Source organism: Meriones unguiculatus, chromosome 9 (assembly GCF_030254825.1).
Source record: "Meriones unguiculatus strain TT.TT164.6M chromosome 9, Bangor_MerUng_6.1, whole genome shotgun sequence".
NCBI classification, from domain to species: domain Eukaryota; kingdom Metazoa; phylum Chordata; class Mammalia; order Rodentia; family Muridae; genus Meriones; species Meriones unguiculatus.
This window is the reverse complement of record NC_083357.1, coordinates 95,523,004-95,548,607: the sequence shown is the minus strand read 5'-3', so window position 1 is coordinate 95,548,607 and position 25,604 is coordinate 95,523,004. Positions and strand designations below refer to the sequence as shown.

Here is a 25,604-nt window from a genome sequence, read left to right as displayed (position 1 = left end):
TGCATGGATATATTTAGGAATATTTTAACATTAAACTTTGATTATTCAGTTTCTACTACTTGTATATAGTAGAAATGAGCTGACAAATCTCCAGGTATATGTGGCTGTAGCTACAGGTTTTACAAACACAGGCATTCAGTATTGTTATTTCCAGTTTCCTGTTACTGTAAAAAACATCCAAACGTTAAGGCAGAACTTAATGTATCTGAAGGAAGACAGTCTTAAGTAGTGTTTGGTCCAAATAAAATGCATCAGTGACTGATAGCAGAGTAGGAAGCAGCAAACCCTGTTGATAAGGCCACAGCATTTCAGCCCGTTGGCCAAACTCTGCACAACTCTGGCACCGCTCTGCTGCAACTATAGTTTATAAGCAGCCAGACAATATGTGAACATGTATTGTTATGTTCTTGGGGAAAGAAATCATTTACCCAAGGAAACAAGCTTCAATTCTATGTATAACAGATACTACTCTTCAACTTTACCTGCCAACCTGATCTAATTATTGCTTACTATGTACAAGGCCTCGGATTTGATCTATTGCAAAACTCAAGACAACTGTTTGCCACATGCTAGAAAGACGATTCAGGTTAAGAGTAAGTACTAGCTACTACTCTTCCAGAGGACCTAGGTTTGATTCTCAGCACCAACGTGATGGCTCTTAGTCATCTATAACTCCAGTTCTAGGGGATCCAATTCCACTTCTGGCTTTCAGCACTCAATAGTACTGAATATATATATACAGGCAAGAGTAAAAATTTAAATGTTAAAAACTACTTGCCTCATATAGGTTCTAGGGATGCAGAACCTTGCATTACAGCATGCACTTTATCCACAGAGGGGCATTTCCGCAGCAACTATGTCTGCATTCATTCCAGTTATCCAGAGTGCTATTCCTATTTAACAGAAAAAGTGCAGACCAAGTAATGACACAAGTTATTTGAGTCTAGGTTGTAATTACTATTTTAAAAACCTGGAAGCCATGGAGGCTGCACCTCTGAGACTCAAAACCCAAGAATAATAAACTATAGATAGATAGATAGATAGATAGATAGATAGATAGATAGATAAACATATTAAATTGGCCAGTCAACTTCCGGTATGTTTGTGGAGCAGGTGAGGACACAGCACTGTGTGTTTGTTTGTGTATGTGTGTGTGGGGGGCTAGCAGTAAGCATACTAAAGATGGAGTACAATACATAACAAAGATGAAAATAACATAATGATAAGTGGATGTTGTATTTTTTAGACCTAATGATGAATCATTGAGTATCAGTTTTTAAGGGAAAAGTAAATACAAAAATAGTCTTTTTGATACTTTCAAATACATTATATCCTTTTTCTAATACAGATTTTTAAAATGTATTTGACTCAGCTGTTTTCCCAGTTATTTCTTTAGAGTTCTAAGTACAACAGGAGTTCCACTATACGCTGAGAATTCCAAGCTTGAACTGTGAGGGATGACCTGCCCTGGGAATGGTGGTACATACTACTGTGCCGTCCTAACTCACCCCACAGATGACAGCATACAAGACAGTTCCCAGTAGCACCTTTCTAGCATTTACACTTTTTGGAATTTTAACTAGAGCAGTTATACCAAGAACCAAGAAATTTGCCCAGAGAAGTGACATTTCAAGGAATTAATTTTATTTTCTATCTACCTTCGGGAAGTTTTATATCACAAAATTTCTTTCATACACTTTTCATGTAAAAATATATAGTGCATTTTTTATTCACTTTTAACATTTTTCTCGTGTTCCAAGAACTGCCAAATTCAGGACTATCATTCAAAGTCTTAACAAGTGGTTCACTGACCCTGTAGGATAGAAGAAAACCATCAGCTCTGTCAGTTTTTTGTTTAACAAACTACTCAAAACAAATATAAAAATATTTATTGATTTTAAAACACCAGTTTTTAATTTAACAACTTAGAGCTTTTGTTCTTGTTACTAGTTTCCTCTGCGGACGGCTTTTCACATTAAGGAGGGAGCTGCGTTTATTACTGGAAGCATTAACCCAAGCCACCATCATGTTATTCGCGTCATAAAACATGAGGGGCTACCGAGTGGTAATCTTTGGTCTTGACACTCTATGGGCTGCTGCACTGAGATGGACTTGCAGTTTTCATCCAACACCTCTGCACTCTGGTCTTGCTGTGAAAAAGAAAACACCCTTTTTTCAGTTTAGGACTGTTCCAAAAGCACAACTCTGACAGGAACTTTTTAAAACTCTGACTGCAGATTTCCTGGTTTGAAAGGGATAGTAAAGATAAAAGTTGGGGAGAGGACTGTTTTTTTTTTTGTTTTGTTTTGTTTTTTGTAGTGCTGGGACTGAACTCTAGGATACTGGGCATGCCAGTCAAGTGCTCTGCTGAGTTACAGCCTTAGCCCAAAGATAATATTTTAATACTCTGTTTCAAAAGACTTTCTCCCTTAGCTTAGGATTTGAGGGTTAACTGAAATGAGCTGGATTATCATAATTTTGTTAAAGTTACTAAACTTACAAGACATTTGTTTTCTTAACACATATAACAAGGCAAAATGAAAAGGGAAAAGTGCATAATAAACATTAACAATATAATGAGACCACTATTGCATGACTCCACATAGACAAAATCTTTAAATGCTTTTAAATCGATACAGATAGAGTAGCACTATTTTCTCTCTAATAGTAATTATTTTTTGTTTAGGTTTAAGCTATTTTAAATGTTTCAAAGATAGCAAAGTCAAGTTTAGAAGCAAAAGTTTCTGCCTGACCTGTTTCCCTTTCCGGATATAACTTCAGTGTTGCTTACTGCAGAGCTAGTTCTCCCTTTCTAATCTCACTCCCATGAGAGAAACGCAGGAGTGTTTGGCATGCAGGTGTACATGCAGATACAGCACTGATCTACAGTGAATAAAAATCTTTGAAAAACAAACAAAAACTCCCCATGTACTCAATAACGGAACAAGATGGTAGCATAAACATACAACTGTATAGAATGGTTGAAAAAAGTCATTTAGTAAATATTACAGTCTATATTCTTTTCAAACTGTATTCTCCATACCTTTATGTTACAGAATTAAGATTTCATTTCCACTTCAAAGGACTGTGTGGCATTTTCTCTGCAGTAGCTTTCTGTCCCAACAATATCAGTGATGTTACTTCCACAAGTCTGTGTGTTGTAACCACTGTCCATCTGGTAGGAATGAAAAACAAAACACTGAACCATAAAACTGCTAACTCAAATTCACTTTTAATTTACATGAGATATAAGAAACATGAAGGCTAAGTGTTCATCTGAAACTACATCTGAACAATACTCTGTAATTAGTAGTTATCAGAGTGGATGACCTTAATGTGTACACAGATGCTTCTCACTGACAATTTACAAGCTGTATGGCATGGGAAGAAGCTAATTCCTTTAGCATCAGTAGGCAAGTCACCAAATGCTTTTCTGCTCTTCTGCGACTGTAAAGACTGCAATCGGTTTTCCCTTCCAGCTTGTTTCCCTAGCTCATCTCTAAGTGGCTTGCTTGAACAGTTTCTAAATAATGTTTGGAGTATTCAAAAATAATACAAGTAAAGTTTGCCTGCAAAATGCTCATTTCCACTTGTTCATAGTGGACCACTATAAGACAATTTCTTAAATCCTAAAACATACTGCCTTGCCCCAAAGGAGAAAAGGATTTCATTTGTAAGTAGGTATATATTCCCCTTTTCTCATGAAAAATACCTCTCAAGACACTCCAGACAATGCCTGAAAATATAGGTAATATGTCTGTTTTCCCTACCTAACACACACCTGTAATAAGATTTAGGTATAGTAAAAGTTCAACAACAAGAATAGAACAAATACAGCATATTTGGTTTTGTAATACTGTCTAACCCAGTTTGACTTCATAATTTTGCCTTATGTTTCAGACTGCTAGGATTACAGGTATGTGCCACTATGGCCAATTTATACAAGTTATGGAATATGGTCTCAAAATATTTTACTATTCCACTTTTCCAGTTCTACCTCAAGGAAGAATTCTCTGGGTCCTCTGACATATGCAGATGGACAGAATTACGACTTTAGTGCTTTTTAGTCAATACTGTTTTCATGTTGTTTTTTAATTTCAATTTGAGACAGGTCTTCCTATGTAGCCCTGGGATTAAAGGCCTAGTGCTACCAGGCCCAGCATTTTTTTTGTTGTTGTTTGTTTGTTTCATGGTGCTAGGGTTTGAACTCAGGGCCTCCTGTATGCTAGGCAAGCATTCTACCAACTGAGCTACAGCCCCAGGCTGTCAATATTGTTTTTAAAAAGCTCTTTCAAGTAGAGGTAGTGTGTTAGCTAGTGGTCGGTCCGATAACGGGGATAGCTGCTCTGTGCATAATGGGTGAGTAGCACAGAACATTAGTCAAAGAGTTGTTTGACGTCCTGGTGAGGGGTAGTTCAAGATATTATCATAATCAAAATAGCATGCATTTGGAAGCAAATTGTTTATTTTAAAAATTTAAACAATTTTGGACTACAGGTCCAAACCACAGAAAGCAAAACTGCAGTTGAAAGGAATCTACTATACTCAAAAAAAAAAATTTACTGACTGAATTGCCTCGTCCTGTATCACACTGTAATGCCATTTTAATTTTGTTTCTAAATATCTGTTACTCTGTGAGAAAGCTAAGGCTCAGAAAGGTTAACTCAGTGTCATACAGTAAGGAGATGAGGAGGGTCAGAGGCTCACAAGCCAAAGTGCTTTTCACAATACAAGAGCCATTTACTAATGCTAAGCGCCACACAAAAGCTCCCCCCACCCCCACCCCGAGAATGCACTGACCTAGTCCTTTTCCTTTCCTTATAGTTAGGAGCAGAGGGAAGTCTGTGCTTCTTTGCTTTCCTCATAAACATCTAGAATAGCCTATAAAGCCATTCTGTTACCCATGGATCACAAGAAAAATACCCCTAGTTTTCATGTTTGTATAGCCATTTGTTGGCTACTGGGAGTCACACTTCATTAAAAGTAAAACACGTGAAAAGTAATATAAATTTTAACATTAATCCCAAGGGAAATCCCTAGTTCTGCTACACCCAATAGGTACTTGATCAAAAGTGTGAGATTGTTTACAAAGAATCTGCCAATTACTCTTCCTTCTATTCATCACTGCCAAATATGGGCTTATAACTCAGTTCTAGTACATAACACTATTGAGGCAAAAGTAACCCAACAGTACAGGAGAGAGCAAGGCACGCAGGGGCCTGTCTATTTTAGATAGTAGCTGACTGCACTTTCTTTAAAGGCCACCGACAGAGCCAATGGTGTGCCAGCTGGCCCAACACAAACCTTCCTGTGGTCAACTCCCTGCTAGTGTTCAGGGGCGCAGCAGCTGCAGCATTTAAGTGAAGGATGAAATGCCAAAAAAAAAAAAAAAAGGAATTATCTATTTGTCAGTGTAAAGATAGCTCAGTTAGGAGAACTTGGCACTCTTCCAGAGAACCTAGATTTGATTTCCTAGCACCCATAGTTCACAGCCTGAAAATTTGAAATCACTGTGTACCAGGAAAGGATCCCACTAAGCAAAAAGGGGGAGAAGCAATTGTTTGCAGAAGGTTAAGCATTAAAAGTTCTAGCTTTCCTACCACCAGTAACTGAAAAATAGTCAATGACCTAAGGCCTTTCAGTTCTACAGGGTAATCATCACGTCAGGCATACACTTCTTTAAAACCACATTCCTTAGAAAGCCACCAGGAAACGTTCTCATAATGACAACCCAGCACAGAGCACAGAAAACAGCTGGGGGTAAAGCAATTTGCAGGAGGGCAGTGTGGGGTGGCAGCCATGGATAGAAGCCAGTGAGCTACTCATGGAGGCCCAGCTGTGTCTGAACGCTTGAAAGAACGCTGGTAGACAGATGATGTCTACAAACATACTAAACTACAAGATCTCTGCAAAAAGAAAGCATGATACAATGTGAAGGGAAAAACCTGAGACCCTCACTGTAGCGCACCATAAGGAGGGAGGTATGACCCTGGAAAGGAAGTGCAGTACCATGCAGAAACTAGAGGACAATTTGATGACTAGTTATAGGATATGAGCTCCCAACAGGTAATTCTAGATGATGTGAAGGTATATTTCAACAAAAACATTGGTAATTCCTCTGCCAACAGAGAAGGTGAAACTGAAGAGGGAAAACGTTAATGCTCAGCTTCCTTGGAATACTGGAAATGTATTCTTACGTGAAAAAATGTTTACTCTGTTTTCAAGTATGTTCTAAGTTTTCTTTCTCTGCTAAATCACATTAAGGAACAACAGAACTCTTCGCGTTGTAGAACACACGTGCTATGCTAGAAACCGCATGCTCCTGGCAGCGCTTCCCAGGAGACCGCTGACCTCCGAGAGGTGTCAACAGCAGCCTGCAGAGACGGCAGCGTGGTTTCTCTTCTGCTCATCATTTATTATTGCAAGTGGATGGTGGTTAATAGGAATATGAAATATGAAGAATTAATCCTTCTGGTTTCACTGGGGAATTTTGTTTGGGGGTAGTCTTTTTAAAGGCAGGTTTGCACTATGGTGGCCTTGAACTCACAATAGTCTGCCTGCCTCTGCCTCCTAAGAGCCAGGCTTAAAGGTGTGCACCGTCATGTTCAACAGTACTGGAATTTTCTAAGTATCAAATGTTACAGACCTGACAGCTATTTATTGCGCTCACACTGTAACAGCTCACACTTAGCCTATTACCTTCCTTCCTTTGTAACACCCACCCAGAGTCAAAGACTATAAAATATTAAAAAGCCTCACCTGGATATTACTGCTTTCACAGGGCAGAACACTGCTTTCTGCAAGAGGCGACATGCACATATGAGAGTTTTCAATTCCACTCACAAAATCAGTCATGAGTGAATTCCCATTATCCACTGGCTCCTTGATCCACGTGCTTTCACCCACTGTGTCTATAGGCTCGACCATATCCACGGTGTCGTTTTCCCTCTCGCTTTCACCACCCTCTGTCAGCGCTAGTTCTCTCTCAGAAGTACCAGACTGGCTCTGTGAAACAGACATGGCAGTGACGAGTGAAGGCTCGCCACGTGCCAAGGCCTCACAGTTCAACTGCTGGAGGAGGCCTGCCGCAGCATCTGTGCCTGGTGGAGAGGCCTCTGCACATGGAACGGTGTCTTCCTCGTCCTCCCCGTGAGTCTCAAGAGTGAACGGTATCTGAAGCAGTGAGGACATGTACTCAGGACCACCCCTGTGTCTCCGAGGAGACCAGTTTTTGATTGGTGAGCAGCCATCAATGTACGGGCTCCTGATGCTTGGATTAGTGATCCCGAGGGAGGCTGCTCCGGATGAAGCCTCTGGGGAATGAAATGTAAACTTCCTCTGCTCTGAAGGAGTGGAGGGAGAATTAGTATCATGAAATACAAAAAAGGAAAAAGTCATTTTTCACTTCATGCCAGAAAAAAAGATGGACTCCTGCCACAGTTGTGTTTACTGAAGTGAAATTTCAGTGTTAAAAATAACAGCAAAGGCCAGTGTGTGACTCAACAAACTCAAGCTCAAAAACTGCTTCCATGGCTCTTTGCAAATTTTAACTAAAATGTTTTATTTCTTATGAATTATTTCTTCATAAGTATACTGCAAAGTTATATACCAAAGTTGTTCATATACAAAGAAGATCTCTAACAACTTGGCTTTTGGAAGCTACAATTTAACAACCGTACTTAGCAAATGTGTAAAAATTGTGTTGTTCTTATGTAAAATACTTGTAATGACACTCAAAGGCAAACAAAAACTAGAAAATAGTATTTGTAAGAAAGAGCCTTACAATTATCAAAATGCTTTAGCTGAATATTGTAAATTTAATGCCACTAATATTAAGGTATTAATATTAATGAAAATTCCATTGATACAATCTTTTATAATCAAAAGCCTTAAGAATATGGGCAGAGGATGCATACAGCTCAGTAGCAGAGCACATGCCGTGTGTGTGTGTGTCTGACCTGAGTCCAGTTTCTAGAAGAGCAAAGAAAAAAAGCCATCAAAATATTTGCTCCTCCTGATGAAATTTTACTTCTGGGAAATTAAACTGAGGGGTTTCTGCCCCAGGACCATCAAAACAAAACAAAACAAAACAAAACAGAGGCAAGCAGAATGATACATATGTAAAATGGTTCAAAAGCATGTGGTTTTTTTTTTTTAATTTTTTATATTAATCACAGGTTATTTACTTTGTATCCCCTCCCTCCTTCCCTCCCAATCCCACACTCCCTCCCTCATCTTCTCCCTGCCCTTTTCCAAGTCCACTAATAGGGGAGGACCTCTATCTGACCCTAGCTTATCACATCTCTTCAGGCCTGGCTGCAATGTCCTCTTCAGTGGCCTAGCAAGGCTGCTCCTCCCTTGGGGAAGGGGGGGGGGGGCGAAGAGCTCACCGTTGAGTTCATGTCAGAAATAGTCCCTCTTCTCCTTATTAGAGAACCCATTTGGACACTGAGGTACCTTGGGCTATATCCGAGCAGGGGTTCTAGGTTATATCCATACATGGTCCTTGGTTGGAGAAACAGTCTCATGAAAGACCCCTGTGCCCTGATATATTTGGTCCTTGTGGAGCTCCTGTCTCTCCAGATCTTAATAACTCGCCCTTCTTTCATATGATTCCCTGCACTCTGTTGAAGGTTTGGCTATGAGTCTTAATATCTGCTTTGATACACTGCTAGGTAGAGTCCAAAAGCATGTTTTTAAGGTAACAATAATTTGAGTGACCTGTGAAATACCCATAATAAGTGCTTTACGAAAAAAATAACCATGCATAATTAATATGTTTATGTACATATTCATACCCATATTTATACCCATGTATAAAAAAAGCAAGTTTTTAAATTTTCCAAATTTTTACTATGAATTGGTTCCCTAAAAATACTAAAAACTGACAAATTTTTAAATTTCAAAAACTGACAATTTTTTTTCAAAGCATTTGTACATTTCTGGACATATTTATTTTTAAAACCTTAACCAAGTGTATTTTCCAGAATCTGATTATCTGATTGTCAAAATCTGTTCCTATAAGTAAGAAGGCATATAAAAAATGTAAGTAAGAATGCATAGAAGAAGGCATATCTCTACAATTGCTATCTCTGGTACAGTGAAGTAAATACTGCTTGTCAAAACGACTGGATTAGAAGTTTCCTGAGAATTCTTGCCTCTGAGGGTAAATTACCCCTCTATCCTTCTGTGTAGTGACAGGGACTGAGTGTAGACACTCCACAGCGTGGTGTTCTGCACTGAAACAGATCGCCAGTCTTTTCTAATATGGCACTTTTATTTGATAATTATACAGTTAATGAAGCAAGAATGGTTCTGTGCGTATAAGGAAACCACAATCTATATTTCATATAACATTCTTGGTCTTTTAAGTTTCAGATATTATTATTACATAACTTCTCCCTTCCATTCCTTCTTGCCAACACTCCTATGTAGCTCCCTCCACTGCTTCATTCAAATTCATGGCTGCTTTTCTTTGTGTTCCATTCATGTGTGTTCCTAAATACGCAAGTCCAACCTGCTCAATCTGCATGTTACTTTCATATATGTGTTTTTAGGGCTCACCACATTAGCATGCCTATTGGTGTTGTCCCTGTTCAGGTCATGTTAGGCAGCCATTATGGAGAGACTTCATGGTGTAGCTTCTGACATTTCTAGGAGGCACAATCTCACAACACAGCAAGACTCCCTGCTCCTCTGGCCACCCTTTCCTTCCTACCTTCCTTCCTTCCTTTTTCTGAAACAAGGTCTTTGTCTTAAGTCATTGTTCTATTGCTGTGGAGAAACACCATGATCATAGCAACTCTTATACAAGAAAACATTGAATTAGGGGCTGGCTTAGTTTCAGAGGGTTAGACTGTTATCATCATGGTGACATCCATGGAGCAGGAGCAGAAGAACTACTTCCTAATGAGCAAGCCCAGGAAGAGAGAGAAACTGGGCCTGTCACAGCTTTGAACCTCCATCAAGACCATAACTCCTAACCCTTCCGATCCTTTCAAAGAATTCCATTCCCTGGTGACTAAGCATTAAAATATGAGCCTATGGGGCCATTCTTACTCAACCCACCACAGTTTTACTAGGTAGCTCAGGCTAGCATAAATCTTCATATCCCCAGGATGGCCTTGAATCTACGATCCTTCTGCTTCTATCTCCCAAGGACTGGAATTTATAGCATAAGCTACCACATTTGACTTACATTATTCCTTTTGTTTAAAAAAAAGTTTCTGCAAGTTAATACCATATTCTTCATTTATAACACATTTACAACTGCTAAAAGCCCTTTTAACAACACAATGTGGACAGTACAAATTTTAACTGTGTATTATTCTGAGACATACCTGAAAGTGGTGTCTTTCCTACTTCAAGTGAAATCGGTGAGAAGGTGGGTGAAGAAATGGCTGAAGGGCTATTTATGCTCCCCAAACTGTATTTTTTTGCATTGTGCTGAATGGGACTAGAAGAAAACTGTCCCTGTGATTTAAAAAATAAATAAATAAATAAACAAACAAACCAACAAATAATCAAGCCAGTAATCACTGAATACATTTAATTCCTTTTCATGGTTATATTGCATGATCTTTCTGAACTTCTTCACATCATGCTTATAAACTGGAAATTCAGAAGAATCGACAGTAAATGGCAACTTGCATCAAAGATAAGACTTCTTAGAAAAATCTCGAAATAAAGGTCAAAGTCTAATGAATTGGGCTTAAACAAATCACTCATTACATTTCATGATCAATTAGCTGCTATGAAAATACCTCTAATTTAGTTACTCCGTCAATGCTAATGCAGCTCTCACACTGCTAATACTCTGATAGTAAATATCCCAGGCTGTGATTCCTTGAGACCACCATTAATTTGCTCACACTGTCTACCTCTAAATAGAAAACTGAACTCCGCCTGAAATCATAACTCCAAACTGAGAAAATACACAGGAAGCTTAATGCCCAACAGTGATATTCTGGATATGTTCTGAGTTCCTCTACCCGAGCGTATGCACGACCCCCTAAGCGGCCACTTGCTGGATACACATCTTACTGCAGTGGCGTCTACACAGGGCGCCTACGCTGCAATGGAGAAATCTACTGGACAAAACACCTCAAGAGATTCTCGAGCACTGTGAGGAGGACTTCCGGGAGAAGCTGAAGGTAAAGAGTCAGAGATGCTTCCATTGACGTCTAGGAAGAGCTTTCTTCTGAGGGACGAAGAACTGAGGTTCCCAGGAGACTGGTCCACAAAGTCGTCTGCTCTAAAATAGTCTCCTACATTCAACGACAACAAAGAGACAGCTGGTCATTGTGAGATGTGACTACACGACAGCATCTGATTTTTGAAAGTCATAAAACATGCTTGAACTTTTTCAATACATGTATGAGTAATGTTTAAAATGATAATGTTTAAGATGCCCACAGTAAAGTTCACTATGATAAAAACGCTAATTCAGGCCACATTCAAGAAACAGAAAAATTTAAGACAGTTTCCTGTTTAATGACAATACTGCCAGTCACAAAAAGCCAACAAAATAAAAACCTGATTTAAGTCATGAAAGGCTCAAGTCACACAGTGTTTACCTAATACAGCTTCCAAATTAAAGTCCACAGGAAGAGACAGCAGAGTCTGACAGGCAGCTGAAAGAGAGCAAAGACATGGACGCACGTATGCACACACAGAAGCATGTGAAGGCACGTGGCATGCGACTGACCATGTGCTTGCCGGCCAGCCATCTCCCTGGCAAACTACAGGAGACAGAAGCAGTCCGTGGGTATTCCATTACACTCCATGCCGCCTTCCCTGCGCGATCCCCACTCCTTCCTGACGGGGACCCGCTAATGGTAGAAGTTAGCCCCTGGCTGCAGACTGGTACTCGGAATTGAACGAGATACCAGCAGACACTAGGGGATTTCTCATATTAACAAACTTCCGTGTTTTCTTTAAATCTTTTCCAAACCACAGATCAATTCACAGTTCACACCCTTAACACAGGAGAGCAACACACGATGGCTGTTTCTAAAGCAAGGCTGAATATAATCTGTTCTAACATATCAGCTTGTACAAGTCTGTTCTCTTGGCATATAGCTCATTTACAAGACACGGTCTTAGTTTGGAAGCAGTGACATCATGTGAGCGATGCTGAAGTCTCATGCAGCACATTCCTTTGCAGACTCTGTGCATACCCACCATTGCATTTCTCAGAAGGGAGCATCAGCTTTGGCCCAACAGGGGAGTCTCTACTGCCATTAAGACCTGTAAAATATTTTAAGCAGAAAAAGCATAATTTTATATTTAACGTAGTGTTACATATTTCAGAGTAAAGCTACATGCTGCAGGCTTTCATATTTTAAGGATAAATCTCCAAGTTTATAATTTTGGTATCTTTCTGATGGATTATTTAACAAGGAAAAATAAAAATAAAAGATTGCCATACCAAATAAGAAGCTATCATGTAATTATTAGGTTTTAATGACAAGTAATTACATGTGATTTTGGTTAATATGATGTTTTGATATGTATATACATTGTTGAATGAGTAAATAGGGCCAATATAGCTCAAACAGATTGTCATTTACTTTTTTCAAAGTGGGTTTTCATAAACCCAATTAAAATATTAGATTATTTTGACAAACAAACAAACAAACAAACAACTGAAATGTGATGTACAAAACTGTACTCAAGATTTTCAAGAGTCAGCCATACATGTTGCAGCACATGGTGGCGGACACCTTTAAGCCCTGCGCTTGGGAGGCAGAGGCATGAGGATCTCTGTGAGTTCGAGGACAACCTGGTCTACATACAGAGTTCCTGAACAGCCAGGGCTACAGAGACCTGGTCTAAAAAAAAAAATGTTCATGCATTTAAATCTATTTTATAACTTAACAACCACAAGATCTAGAAGTGCTGGGTTAACCAATCCTAAATGAGAACAGGTGTAGAAGTGTAGGCCAAAGGGGGAATGAAGGTTACCTGCTAAATGCTGTCAGAATGGGTAAAATAAATACAATTTTTGGATTTTGATGCTCCCTTCTGCCAAAAGCCCAATGATTTTAAAATACTTTAATGGCTTAAAAACCCTCAAAACTTCTGTTCCCTTGTTTAGTATTGTTGCCATCTGTTTTAGTGCTGTTCTTACTGTGGTGAGTTAACAACTAAGTGAAGCAACTGACAAGAGCAAAGATTTATTCTGGTGAACATTTCGTCACAGCAGTACAAAGAGCAGAGAGAAGGAGAGGGGACAAGTATGGGCAAGAGACGCCCAAGTATTTGCCTCCAGTGACCTACTTCCTCTTAGGCCCCACCCACCTCCTCAAGTTCCCAGACTGTCCCCAGATCACTAGGAGACCAGCGCCTGGGAACCAAGCATTCCAACAATGCTCTCCCATTCTTCTAGACCAAACCTGAAGGAGGTAACACGGACGAGCCCTGTCACACAATGCAATGCTACAGAGACAACGGACTCTTTATATTTTGGAGTTAAAATGCCTCCCTGGCTTTATCCTCACCCTGGTGCTATTTGGAAATGTACACACTTTAAGGTGTGAGGCTTCACTGAAGGTCTTAGCAGCCAACAGGGTAGCCCCTTGAAAGGTCAGAGGGACAAGAGTCTCCCTCTTTCATCTCTTCCACACCTGTCCACCATGAGAACAGCTTTCCTACATCAGCGCTCCTACCATGAGCACCCTGCTGCCCAAAACAAAAAGGCCAATCAGCTGAGGCCTGAAGCCTACAATTATCTAGCATGCACAGGCCCGGGTTTGATCCCAACATGGCATTGCCTAGGTATGGTGAGCTATCAACAGTCACCCCAGCATTCAACAAGTAGAGTCAGAAATATCAAAAGTTCAAGCCTTGAACACAAAACTTCATTTCAAGAAAAAAAAAATAAAAGAAAGAGAGAGAAGAGGAGGAGGAAAGAAAAAAAAGGAAAGAAAGAAAAAAAAAGGAGAGAAGGAAGGAATATAGTTCTCCTATAATGGCTATAAAAGCAAATCTGCTACAGAGATTTCTCTTTACTATTCTGGACATGACACAAATCGGCTCTCTTTGGAAGGACTATTTCTGCCTTCCAAGGGTGATGAAATCATCTTCAAATAAACAAACGTATGCACAAGCCTATATGAATGCAACTTTTAAAAGACAGTCTGGAGCAAAATCCTTTGGTGTCACTTCTTGTAATACGTGCAGGAATATGACCGTCCTGAGAGCTGGTCTCCTAGCACGGCTTTAAGCAGCGTAGCTTTGTAGGGCCTGCTGACGCTGCATTGGGCTACAACGAGCGGGGCCACCTCATAAAGACCAGCTTTTCTGCATTTTCCTGATACTATGTCACTTCAGAAAAAAAAAAAGTTTCTCAGAATATAAATTATTTAAAAAATAAGACTATATAAAAAATTTATTCATCTGTAGTAAATCTAATATTAAGAAATGTCACCATGAATACAGAATTTCAAAGTTGGGAGGATGATTCTCTAGCTTAATCCTTTCATTTTCCAAACAGAATCAGAATCAAAAAAGACTGAATAATCAAGACCACTCCTCTGGCTAATAGTACCCAGACACTTATAATCCAGGTCTCCAGTCACTATTCCACACCACTGTCAGCTTGTAATGGCTGATCATATATGAATGATATGAGATACTTTAACCCAGGCTTTCACCACCTCAGGAACCCTGAAGAAGTGCTCCAGCCGTCCTGAAACGATGTTTTCACCTGTAGCAGGGGCCAATGGCTGCTGCTACCTATTAGCTGTAAGGGATTACTGAAAGCAGTTAGTACTGCTCCGGTAGGGAAATGCTCATCCTGAGTGTCTACGGCTGTGGGTCCATGAGGAACACTTTCCTCATGCTAAGAGTGCGCGCACACTACTGACACGCCCCAAACACCAACGACAGTGACAGCAACCAGGGCCTGGTGGGAGAGGGAACTCTGAAGGGTTGCTGGCTTGCCCTGCAAGTTCTCTGTGAACTCTTGACAGATAGCTGCACTATGCTGCCCAAAAGTTAGTTAATCGCCACCCTCCCTCTCTCGGCAAGAAGCTGGCAGGTCATCAAAACCCAAGAGGCCTAAGGATTTTATTTAAAATACTAACCTTCAAAAATCACTGACGGTGGCATTCATGACTTAACTCTATTTAAAACCAACTATCTACACTTATGAAGCCTCTCCAGGCATCCTCAGAATCAGTGCTCACAACGGTCACGGAGAAAAAAAAGGCTTTCTGAAGAGAGTAACAGAAAAACAACAAAGGAAAACCCAAACATATTCCAACTAACTTTTGATCTTTACCTGAAAAGGAGCCAGTCTTGTCATCCAGAAACTTAATTTTAAGTAGCCTCCTAACTGGAGCCCATAAATGAATCCTCTGCTGTTTTCCCGCAGTCACTGGTTGTTTTGGGGGTGCCTGTTGAACACTTGCACCTACTTACAGCCCCTGGGTTTCCATGTTGAGTACTCACATTTACTGGGATGAAGCTCGGGAGGCTGTTTCCCATCATGATCAGTCCAGGGAGAGGGTACAATGACATCTTTAGTAAAAAACTGGGAAAATTCAAGTTGTACAATTAGGCTTAAACTTCCCACAAATGGGAAGGTTTATCATTTTCAAATAACCATCAAGTGTGCTATATACTGACTTAGTTATTTTAAAATGTGAATATTCAACATAACTGGTCAAAGTTCAAGGAGAAGAAAATATAAAGTATACAAAGAGAGAAGTCTTAATACTTTAAATCAACCATTTAAATTCGAAACTTATAAATTCAGTTAAAGTTACTATTCACAGGTAAATTACTTCATTTCTCTGACAGTTTGATCTGGGGTTGGTCACAGTAAGATTAGGAGGAAAGGAATAAATGGAGGTAAAAACAGTATGCTGCACTTAACCTGTCCTGGCTCTCGAGATCTGACTACCAAATTTCCAGGGATATGAATAGCTTCTGTTAAAGCCTATACTAAAAATAAAATTATATAAATTTATAATGAAGTGAATCACACTGAATTATTAAAAATATATCACTTATACATTACTTTACATTTACCAACACTATCTATGTTCTTGAGGTTAATTACAGCATGAGTACATAGATGGTGGAATTTGTCTCACTGGGATGTGCAAATGGACTTTTCCCATTCAGTGAGGGATATCATATTTGTAGCTGGAAGTTGGCTACAGTTATAGTATTTACCCTATGGGTAGCAGCAATCACTGAAGCTATACTTGGTCGATAAAAAGAGAGCCAGTTGGTACCCATGTGCCTGTGTGTCACTAGCAATTCTATTTAAATGAACAAAAACTATCCATCCATCCATCCATCCTTCACCTAGCCATTCATGTTGGTCCGTCCATCCATCCATCCATCCATCCATCCATCCATCCATCCATCTTCTCTCTATCTACAGCTATGTCTTTTCTTCCTAATTGCAGTACCTTTCCTTTCTCTTTACTTTCAGGGTAAAAACACTTTCTTTTTACTCTGTTACAAATAGGACAAAAAGTTAATTTCCTTAGGAAAGCAGTGATGAGTCTGTAAGCAAAATACATGAAATGGAGGAGAATGGGAAAGAGATAATGCTACAGAAAAGTTACAGAGGGACTGTAAAGGACCCATAACTTAGGATGTGTCACACGTTTACAGAGTACACTCAATATTAACTAGGACCCAATATGAAGGCATTTAAAATAAAAGGCAGAGCACAGACATCCGAAAATCTGGCAATAATCAGCATTGCAGAGAAGAAAGAAACAAGCAGCAGAATGATAAACAAGAAGCATAAATGGTTTGGCCTCTCAGGAAGGTAATATGACAAAACCCACCCAGACAGAAAGTCCACAAAGCCACCGGCTTACCAGTCCACTGGAAGTACATAAAACACATCAACAGACCACAACACTGTGATGTAAAGACAAACTTTTTAACAAGACATTATTAATGATCTGTACTAAAATACAAAAATCTGTATGGGTGACTACTTTTAAAAATCTAAGAAAGAGCAAGAAAAAAATAAAAGCAAGATGCAAAACCAAATGAACCTACGTGTATAATGTATTTAAAGGATGGATGCTACTGTATAGATGAAATCAGTCCCCACGACACAGGAAATGTCGCAACAGTTCCCTTCAGAGACTGGTTGAGGATGACAGCTTTTGTTCTCACATTCTGCATATGATATACTAACTTTCATTCTGATTTTATCACCTTACATTTCACCTGCTGAGCTATCCTTGAAACAACTTTTAGGATTCTAAAAAGGGAAGATATTTTCCAAAATGTTGGAAAATTATAAAGGACCTGAGATAGTTAGCTGGGGAAGAATCAAGTGATTGCCTAACAGTGGAAATATAAAACTAGAGATAGAGAGGAAACCAAGATCTATCAGGATTAAGGACTATACCATTTTCAAAGCAAAGTTGCAAGCTCAAGTACAAGGAACAGAACACTTATGTTAGAAAAATAAAAGGAGGGGCCAGCCACCTGAACAACAGGCCATTAATACAAATCTTTTGGGTACAGAAGAACCAAGTATAGCTAAGGAATAAAAATGTGTAGGAGAGACTAGAGGGTAAAAATAGAAAAGCTCAAGAAAAAGGTGCTACGACAAAGCCTTTCTGAAAAAAGAACTACGTAATCTTTATGCTAGTCCAGGAGAAGGAATTCAGCCAAAAAAGTAAAAAAATAAAAAATTAAAAGCAAAAATCATGGCCTCACTGTTCTTACTAAAAACAAAACAAAAACCTTTGTACTTTAGCAGTAAGCCATTTTTATGAAATATATTCTAAATCTTCAAAGTCCTCAAGAAAAGACAAAATTATTTTGTATGTGGAAGACTAAAAATACTCAGCTTCCTTTACATAACTCCAACTTCAATCAGAGTTTTGTGCTAATGGGTATTCTGAAAGTCCAAGGAAGACAAGCTAGGCCCTGAGAATGGAACGATGAACAGAGAACAACACTGGCCAAAACCAGGTTAGTCTAGGCTGAGAAGCACCGCGCCAACGACCCCAAAGAAGCACAGAGAGGAATACTGAGCTAGCTGAAAGCGGGGGGTCTCATCCAGAGCTCGGAACGCTGCATAAACAGATGGGGAGGGGAACATTAAGAACCTGAACGGAGCACTGAGACTAGAGGGGAGCACTGAGACTGGGGGGAGCACTAAGGACCTGTGGAGCAGTGACATGAAGGATTTCAGGTCTTCCTGAAGGAGGGGGCACACATGCAGAATTCATGGTTGACTGGCTTAATGATTATAACAGGGTTAAATTACCTCTTCAATGGCTTTTTGTCTTTTGTCTTCCACATCTTTATCTATTCTATATAGAGATAGAGAAGAAAAATAACCAGGCCATTACTTCACCTTATTGAACATGAAAAAATAATAACCTTTCAAAGAAATGATCAGCCTTCACTGAGAATTGACAAATGTTAAACTCACTGTAAAGAAAACATATGTCTTACACCATTTAGTGAATGGCAGTACTTGGAAATTCACCATTAGCAATCAGGTTCACTTTCCTCTTGGTCAAAGTCTAAATGGAAGAAAACTTTCTTTTAAAAGGCTTACATTGACATATCTCAGTTACTACCAACAACATAATTTAGATAAAGTGCTTTAAGCAACAGAAATAAAGTATTCCATTTGATAGAATTGTCCAATTTCTCTTTTTTCAATTATAGCAATTAGTGGTAGGAAATTAATAACCTACTGTTCTGAATTAGACAAGCAAAAATATTAATTCTAAAATATACTAACAATATAAAATTTTGTCCAAATAAACACTTTTGGTTCTAATGCCATACAGAATTATAACACAAATTTCTCTACAATAAAACTTAATACAAAATGTTGGGTCCCACGCACAAGGCATCACTTGCCAAGGATGTGGCAATTAGCCTTGTTAGACCACTTCTTTATCTTGTTCCAGGAAAGACTGTCTGCAATCCATCCACAAATTGGTAAGTAATATTTAAAAAACAATTTCAAAATTATTTTCCTCAGTACCTGTTCATGTACATAGCTGTTTATGCTTTCAAGGAAAAAAAAAAAAGGAACCTTGCATAAGAGTGTATGTGTTTCAGAAATTTGAGTTAAATGAATTTTTCAAGTAAGGAAATTATGAGAAAATGAACTATGATGATGACCCACACGTCCAAGCTCGGGTGACGGGCACTAACTAACAACTCAGCTGCCTTCACCATCATGGCCATATCATAACCATATCCAAACGACTGTACGCGCATTAACTTGAGTTGACAGTAAGTTCCAGTAGCTTCATCCCTTTCCAAATCCTGCTATTTCAGCTGATTACTGGCATCAGTTAATTGCTGGAACTGAAACTCTAAGGTGACACGGAGGGCAAAGTACCACGTGTGGGACCCCACTGCACAGCACGTACACACAGGCGTCAAGTGCTCCGTTATCCTAATGCGCCTGTGTGTGCTCTGAGGAACGAGGCAGAGAGGCGTGTCGGCCCTGGTAGTTAGCAGGAGGTCTCAGAGGCCAGTGCTTGTTTCTAAGCATGAGTCAACGTACTCTGCTGAGAGTATTTTCACTGTCTTTGGTAGAAGTCTTATAAGCATTCAATGAATTACATCAGTAAGTTAAGACTGGAACATAGTCCCACTTTTCTCCTATATAACAAATCATCTATGTAAACACACCAAATTCTCTTTCCAAACTCAGATAACAGATGCCTTGTGTTTGGAAAAATATATTACACCTGTGGCCTACTTGTCCAGTTAGCTCCTTAGGGCAGGAATAATGTGCAGTGCCTCACAGGGCTTGGGAAGTTATCTAGAAGATGAGATCAAAACTGTCTGTAATTTAGCATGTTGAAAAGATAAGGCTAAATAAATAAATAAATAAAGTATACAGCTTGTGGGGGACAAAAAAATTACTCATAAACTCATCTGAATTACTTTTTCAATCTTCTCTAGTGAAGGTATTACTTAAGCTTTTAAATCCTGTATACTTTATCTTCAGCAGATTCCCTTTGTGTAAGAATTCAGGTGGGTATGAATTATGAGCGAATGGTCATCTGAGTACCAAGCAGAGAGAAGTGGAGCAGAAAGCATTTGGAAGAACACCTTGACAGATGCCTCTTCCTATGAATGGATTCTAAAGTCAAAGGCGAAAAGATCCAACTGCTTTGGACTAACAATACACCTATCTTATGACAGAAAATTAGACCTGGACAAGCCATTTGATTCTTTTTCAAATATTAAAAAAAATATATTCGACTATAAGCCTTGCTCAGCCATCATCAGAGAAGCTTCCTCCTGCGGTAGATGAGAGCAGATACAGAGACCCAGAGCAAGGCATGCAGAGAGGTAGAGAGCTTGCAACACTCAGCCTTAAATGGGGTGTCTCCACCTAATCCCTCCCCTCAGGGCTAAGGGAACTGTGCAGAAGAGGAGGCAGACAGAGAGTAAGCACCAGAGGGGCTAGAGGCCACCAAGAAAACAAGACCTCTCCAAACCAACACGAGCGATGCTCGGATGAACTCACAGACTGAGGCAGCATGCACAGGGCTTACATGGGTCTGCACAGGTCCTACGTGTACAAATTAAGGCTTCGAGCTGAGAATGACTGAGTCTCTGATTCTTGTGCCTTCTCTTGTGCTCATTTTCTGCTGTTTGTTTTGCCCAACCCCAGTGTATACAGGTTTTGTTCCACCTTTTTATTACTATCCCTTAGAAGCCTGTTTGATTGATTGGTAATGAGCGTGGAAAGAGCGTGGGATCCAGATTAGAGGGAAATTGGGGAAGAACTGGAAGGAGTAGAGGGAGGGGAAACCATAGTTAGGATATATTTACGTGAGAAAGAAAAAAGAAACAATTGGCAACAAAGCAAAGGTTCTTTAAACTCTAAGTAATGCTGCCTAGCAATCTGTTAATTAAAAATCTATTTCTGGTCTGCTAGCATGTTCTCGATACACTGAGCATCACTGAACAGCACAAGCCGGACACCCACTAGTGTTTGAAAACTACACAACACATCAACAAAGAAGTACAGACTACACAGATGGCATGCAGAATTGAAAGAAATGGAATTTATGGAGCCCAAGGGACGGCTCAGCACTTGTCATGCATAGCTCACTACTAGAACTCAACCTCTGGTGGAATGAGAGACCAACTCCCCAAAGCTGCCCTCTGACTTCCACACCCACTCCATGACATGTGCACTCATCACAGATACTGTAATAAATAACTTTTTTAAAGGAATTGAGGTTCCTTGGTGAACTGCGTTAAAGCTGAAGTATACCTAGAAAGCTTTCTATTGCCAATGGATGCTCTGGCACTCTGTGCCTTACCCTGTTTGGGGAATTTCAGACTTCCCGGACAGGCAAAACTGAACAGAAACATTTTATTCTTAGATACCAAACAAACACATCAGAAAACACAACTATAGACAAAGGTACAAATGCTAATGCACTTTTCCATCTAACCAAGTGTAAGGAGACAGAATTGTTTTGAGTGGTAGTGGTGGTGAGCATAAAAGTGTTTGTGTGTGTTAATCGTCAAAAAAAAAAAAAAAAAAAAGAATTTCTACACAGATTGGAACTTAAGGCAGCTTTCCAGACATAATTATTTAAACTCATTCAGAAAGGAAAAAAAAAATCCATATTAATTTTCTTTCTTCATATGTTTACACATATAACCAGTTTTTAGAAGTTTCTATTTCTCTTTACTTAACGGTCTGTTACACTTAGGTATGAGAAAGGGAAGCTTACCGAGAATGACTTAAGTAAGAAGCCTGCCGATGAATCTCCTCAGGGTCTATTTCCACAGGATTTATTACAGCCAGCTGATCGATAGACCACCTAAACTCCCCTGGAGTCTTAATGAAATAAACATAGATATAAAGTCTAAAATCGTTCACCAAAATGCTACCCAATGTCACTGTCAAAACTGTACATGGCTATAACATAAGCAGCTTTCAAAGATTCTATTTCAAATCGGAGTTTAATGACTCTAAATTAATAAGTGGTAACCAAATCACACTAAGTCAACCTGCTGCACATTATCCCTTAAAATATCAAAATCTTCTGAGTGATTAAAAGAAAAATGGCACAATACTCTAAAAATCAAAGTAGCAAACGTGTAGAAATACCACAATTAGTGCTCAGGAGAAAAACCATGCCCAGGAGAAAACAAAAGCTTCATTTAGCAAAGGTTGAAAGCCTTTATTGTCACGGAGAATGAACTACAGTTCAAGGTCTAGCTGCACATGTAGCTCAGACAGCTCAGGAAATAACTGGTGCTCTAACTATTCAAGATTGCCACCCATGGCTTCTCTAGTATCTAACTACTCATCCAATCCTAAACTTTATTCAAATCGAAAACTGTAATTATACAAATGTTTTTTTTGGGGGGAAAGGACAAGATGCTCTATTTTCTGATTTTGAAGTTTAATTATAAATTAATTGATGCTAGGAGCTGGTGGCACATGCCTTTAATTCCAGCTCTTGGGACTAAAGATGGAGGCCAGAATGGTCTACAGCGCTAGTTCCAGAACTGCCACGGCCACAGAGAAACCCTGTCTGGAAAAACCAACCAATCAACCTCCGGCCAACCAAAAAACAAACAAACAAACTCCCTGCCTAACCCAATTTAATTGAAATCGTTCTTTTATTATTGTGTATATATCCATGTCCATGTGGATACAAGTGTGTAAGTGTGTGTGTGAACACACACTCATACTAGGAGGCTGGAGATTAATATTAACCTCAGGTGTTGTCCCTGTTTTTTTAAGACAGAGGTCTGTCGTTAGCATTGATATATCGAATTAATAATGTAGCCTGGCTAGGCAGTGAGCCCCAGGGATCTGCCTGTATCCTCCTTCCCTGCACTAGGACAAATACTCAATACTGGTGGCATTTTCACATGGGCTCTAGAGGTCTGACTCATGTCCTTTATGTGCATGGCAAATGGCAAGCATGCTGCCAACTAGGTATCTCCCCAGCCTCCATTAACTCACAGACATTTGCCTGCCTCTGCCTCCCTAGTGCCAGGATCAAAGGCATGCGACACCACCACCCAGCTCACTTTACTTTTGATTAAGACTAAAAGATGGCTGAATTTTATCATAATCAATCGTAAGGCCAAATTAATCAAATAACTCCATATCCACTGTACATGGTTCATGCATGACTTCTCACTGTCTGGGCTGATATAAAATGCAGCAGAGACGGTCACCTGGTGTCTTGGTTGGGGTTGCTATGGTGAAAGACCATGACCTAATACAACTTGGGGAGAAAAGGGTTTATTTGGCTTATAGTTCCAGATCACTGTACAGCATCAACGGAGGTCAGGGCAGGAACTCAAACAGGGCAGGAACTGGAAACAGGGGTGGACACAGGCCACGGGAAGTGCTGCTTATTGGCTTGCTTCCCATGGCTTGCTCCCAGTTTTGCTTTCTTATAGACCTCAGGACCATCGGCCCAGGGATGGCCACCCACAATGGACCCTCCCATGTTAATTAATTAAGAAAATGCCCAGCAGGTTTGGATCCAGCCCAACATTATGGAGGTGCATAGTCTCAACGGAGGCTCTCCTCTCTCAACTGAATGTCTCTGATACTTGAGCTTGTGTCAAACTGACATGAAAGCAGACAGCACACTTGTTTTACAGTTTTGCCATCTGTGTGGTTAACAAATCAAAAGGGCTTAGCTAGCGTAGCAACAGTAAGAATAGCTAAGGTGGTGAAGCCTTCTCTGAATTCCCAGAGAAGGCTTCCTTCAGATAAATATTAGTAAATTATTATGATTAACAGATATTAATGGTAGCACATAATTCACAACTTCAGAATTGTTTGTTTTGTTGAGTTTATTCTAATGGCACAGAAGTCGCCTCCCTTTTGTATTAACCACAAGTTTTAATAGGATTTAATGTTTTTAAATGGCTGGGAAACAAAGACAAAGGTATCAATGTTTTATGACAGAAAAACCCGAAATTCAAATTTCAGTGTCCATAACTCCTTATTAGAACATGACCATCTTGATTTCTATGCTGTCTTTGACTGCTTTGTTTTGATACCAGGTACACATGAGGAGCTCAATTGTGACCAGGTGACTTGCAAAGCCTGTCTGGCTCTTGAGTAAAAGTTCTGTGTTGGTGTGGGAAATTCCTGAAGAGTTTGTACCAAGTGACCCTAACTTGTCTACTTTAGCTGATGCCCAAGGGTACTCGGATCATGTTTGCTGAAAGAAGAAGACTATGTGACATATCTTCTGTAAGATATTTACATTTACAATTATTCGAAGTTACTTCCACTTAAAATCACTTGTAAACACTGGGCAAGAAAAACTTACTGGTAGTTTTGTAGATTTAAAGACAGAAGGACTGGCAAGGGTTTGTTCATGGAGATTAGAATAATCACTAGGGCTTTCAAAAGGATTCAAAACAGGGATCCTTCCTGGAGTTTCCGGTGTTATTTGCATTTTTAATTCGCTGACATCTCCCATAGCCCAGGAAGCAAGCTAAAAAAGAAATCAGAAGTAATGTAATTGAGTATCACGGTTATTAATCCTGACAAAATATATTCAACATTTCACAAAGGGTTCACTCCAAACCTAATTCCCTTGGGTTTGGCTTATAGTTTACAAGAGAGTATCCTGAAAGTTTCCTCAGATAAACCTGAAACTAATCCTGGAAGCTGGAGAGGGAGGCACTGGTGCTATCATTCTGCAGAGGAAGGAACACAGGCAGGGAAGTTTGGCGGCAAATACAAAGCACTCAGCCAGTTAGGAGTGAGTTCTGGCCCAATCTGCGGCAGGCAAATCACGCTAAGCACAAGGACCTTCCCAACCAAGTGGCTTCTGTTTGTAGTTTTCTTTATTCGCTGTCTCAAGATTAATCAGTATGAACACCCTTCGGATACCCCGGTAACTCCATTCAGAACTCCCTACGGTAGCAACTATTCCTACCGGCTCGTCAGACCTCCCTAGAAGGCAAGGTGATTGACAGGGTCCAGGTGGGGATTTAAACTACTCTTCCAGGAGACATCTCCCCTCCCCTCCCGCATTACAAAGCCTCGCTGCATTCCTTTCTAGGCGGATTACAGCCAGGGGGGTGGAAAAAAAAGGGAATTTACTTCTGGTAGATCAAAGCTGAGCGGGCTCCCTCGGTCACGGCACAGACGTCACTTCCAGGGACCATTCAGTTTCCAGGGGTCCGTCTCCCTGGTCCCCTTCGCCCCCCGGCGAGCGCGCCGGCACGTCTGGAGCCAGGAGACCAGAGCTCTCCAAGCGCAGGGTCAAGGCCCGGGGCCACGGAGGACGGAGCTACACCCGTGGGTAACGTGGAACTCCCAGCATCGCCTGCAAGGGGCCGCCGCAGGCGCCGACTCTTTAACTCCCTCCGCGCTGTCTCCGGCCAACCAGGGCGCGGGGCGGGGACAGGGAACCGGCCAATCGGACCTCACCGCCGTCCGCGAACCAGCCAATGGCGTCGAGGCGGTGGGGTGAATTCGAACGCCAACTCCTCGCTCTACGTTCCGCGCTGGGGAACGCGGCTCCAAATTCAAATCAACGTCGCCCTGCGCGAGGGGGCGGGGCCCCGGCCGGCGTGGGCGGGGCTTGGCCGGCGTGGGCGGGGCTTGGCCGGCG

At 40.3% G+C, this 25,604-nt stretch overlaps 1 protein-coding gene across 1 annotated transcript; it reads right to left on the bottom strand.

Moving 5' to 3' along the window:
• Positions 1-1,545: 1,545 nt before the first annotated feature.
• Positions 1,546-25,545, bottom strand: Bora (BORA aurora kinase A activator). The gene is made up of 12 exons (XM_021650181.2): positions 25,091-25,545; positions 24,309-24,476; positions 21,729-21,835; positions 18,263-18,308; positions 15,457-15,538; positions 12,184-12,249; positions 11,577-11,633; positions 11,104-11,267; positions 10,341-10,473; positions 6,760-7,343; positions 3,044-3,175; positions 1,546-2,150 (listed from the first exon to the last, which is right to left on the bottom strand). Exons 2-11 carry the CDS (start codon positions 24,459-24,461, stop codon positions 3,059-3,061), a joined length of 1,509 nt encoding a protein of 502 aa, XP_021505856.1. The 5' UTR covers positions 24,462-24,476; positions 25,091-25,545; the 3' UTR covers positions 1,546-2,150; positions 3,044-3,058.
• Between the last annotated feature and the right edge of the window lie 59 nt (positions 25,546-25,604).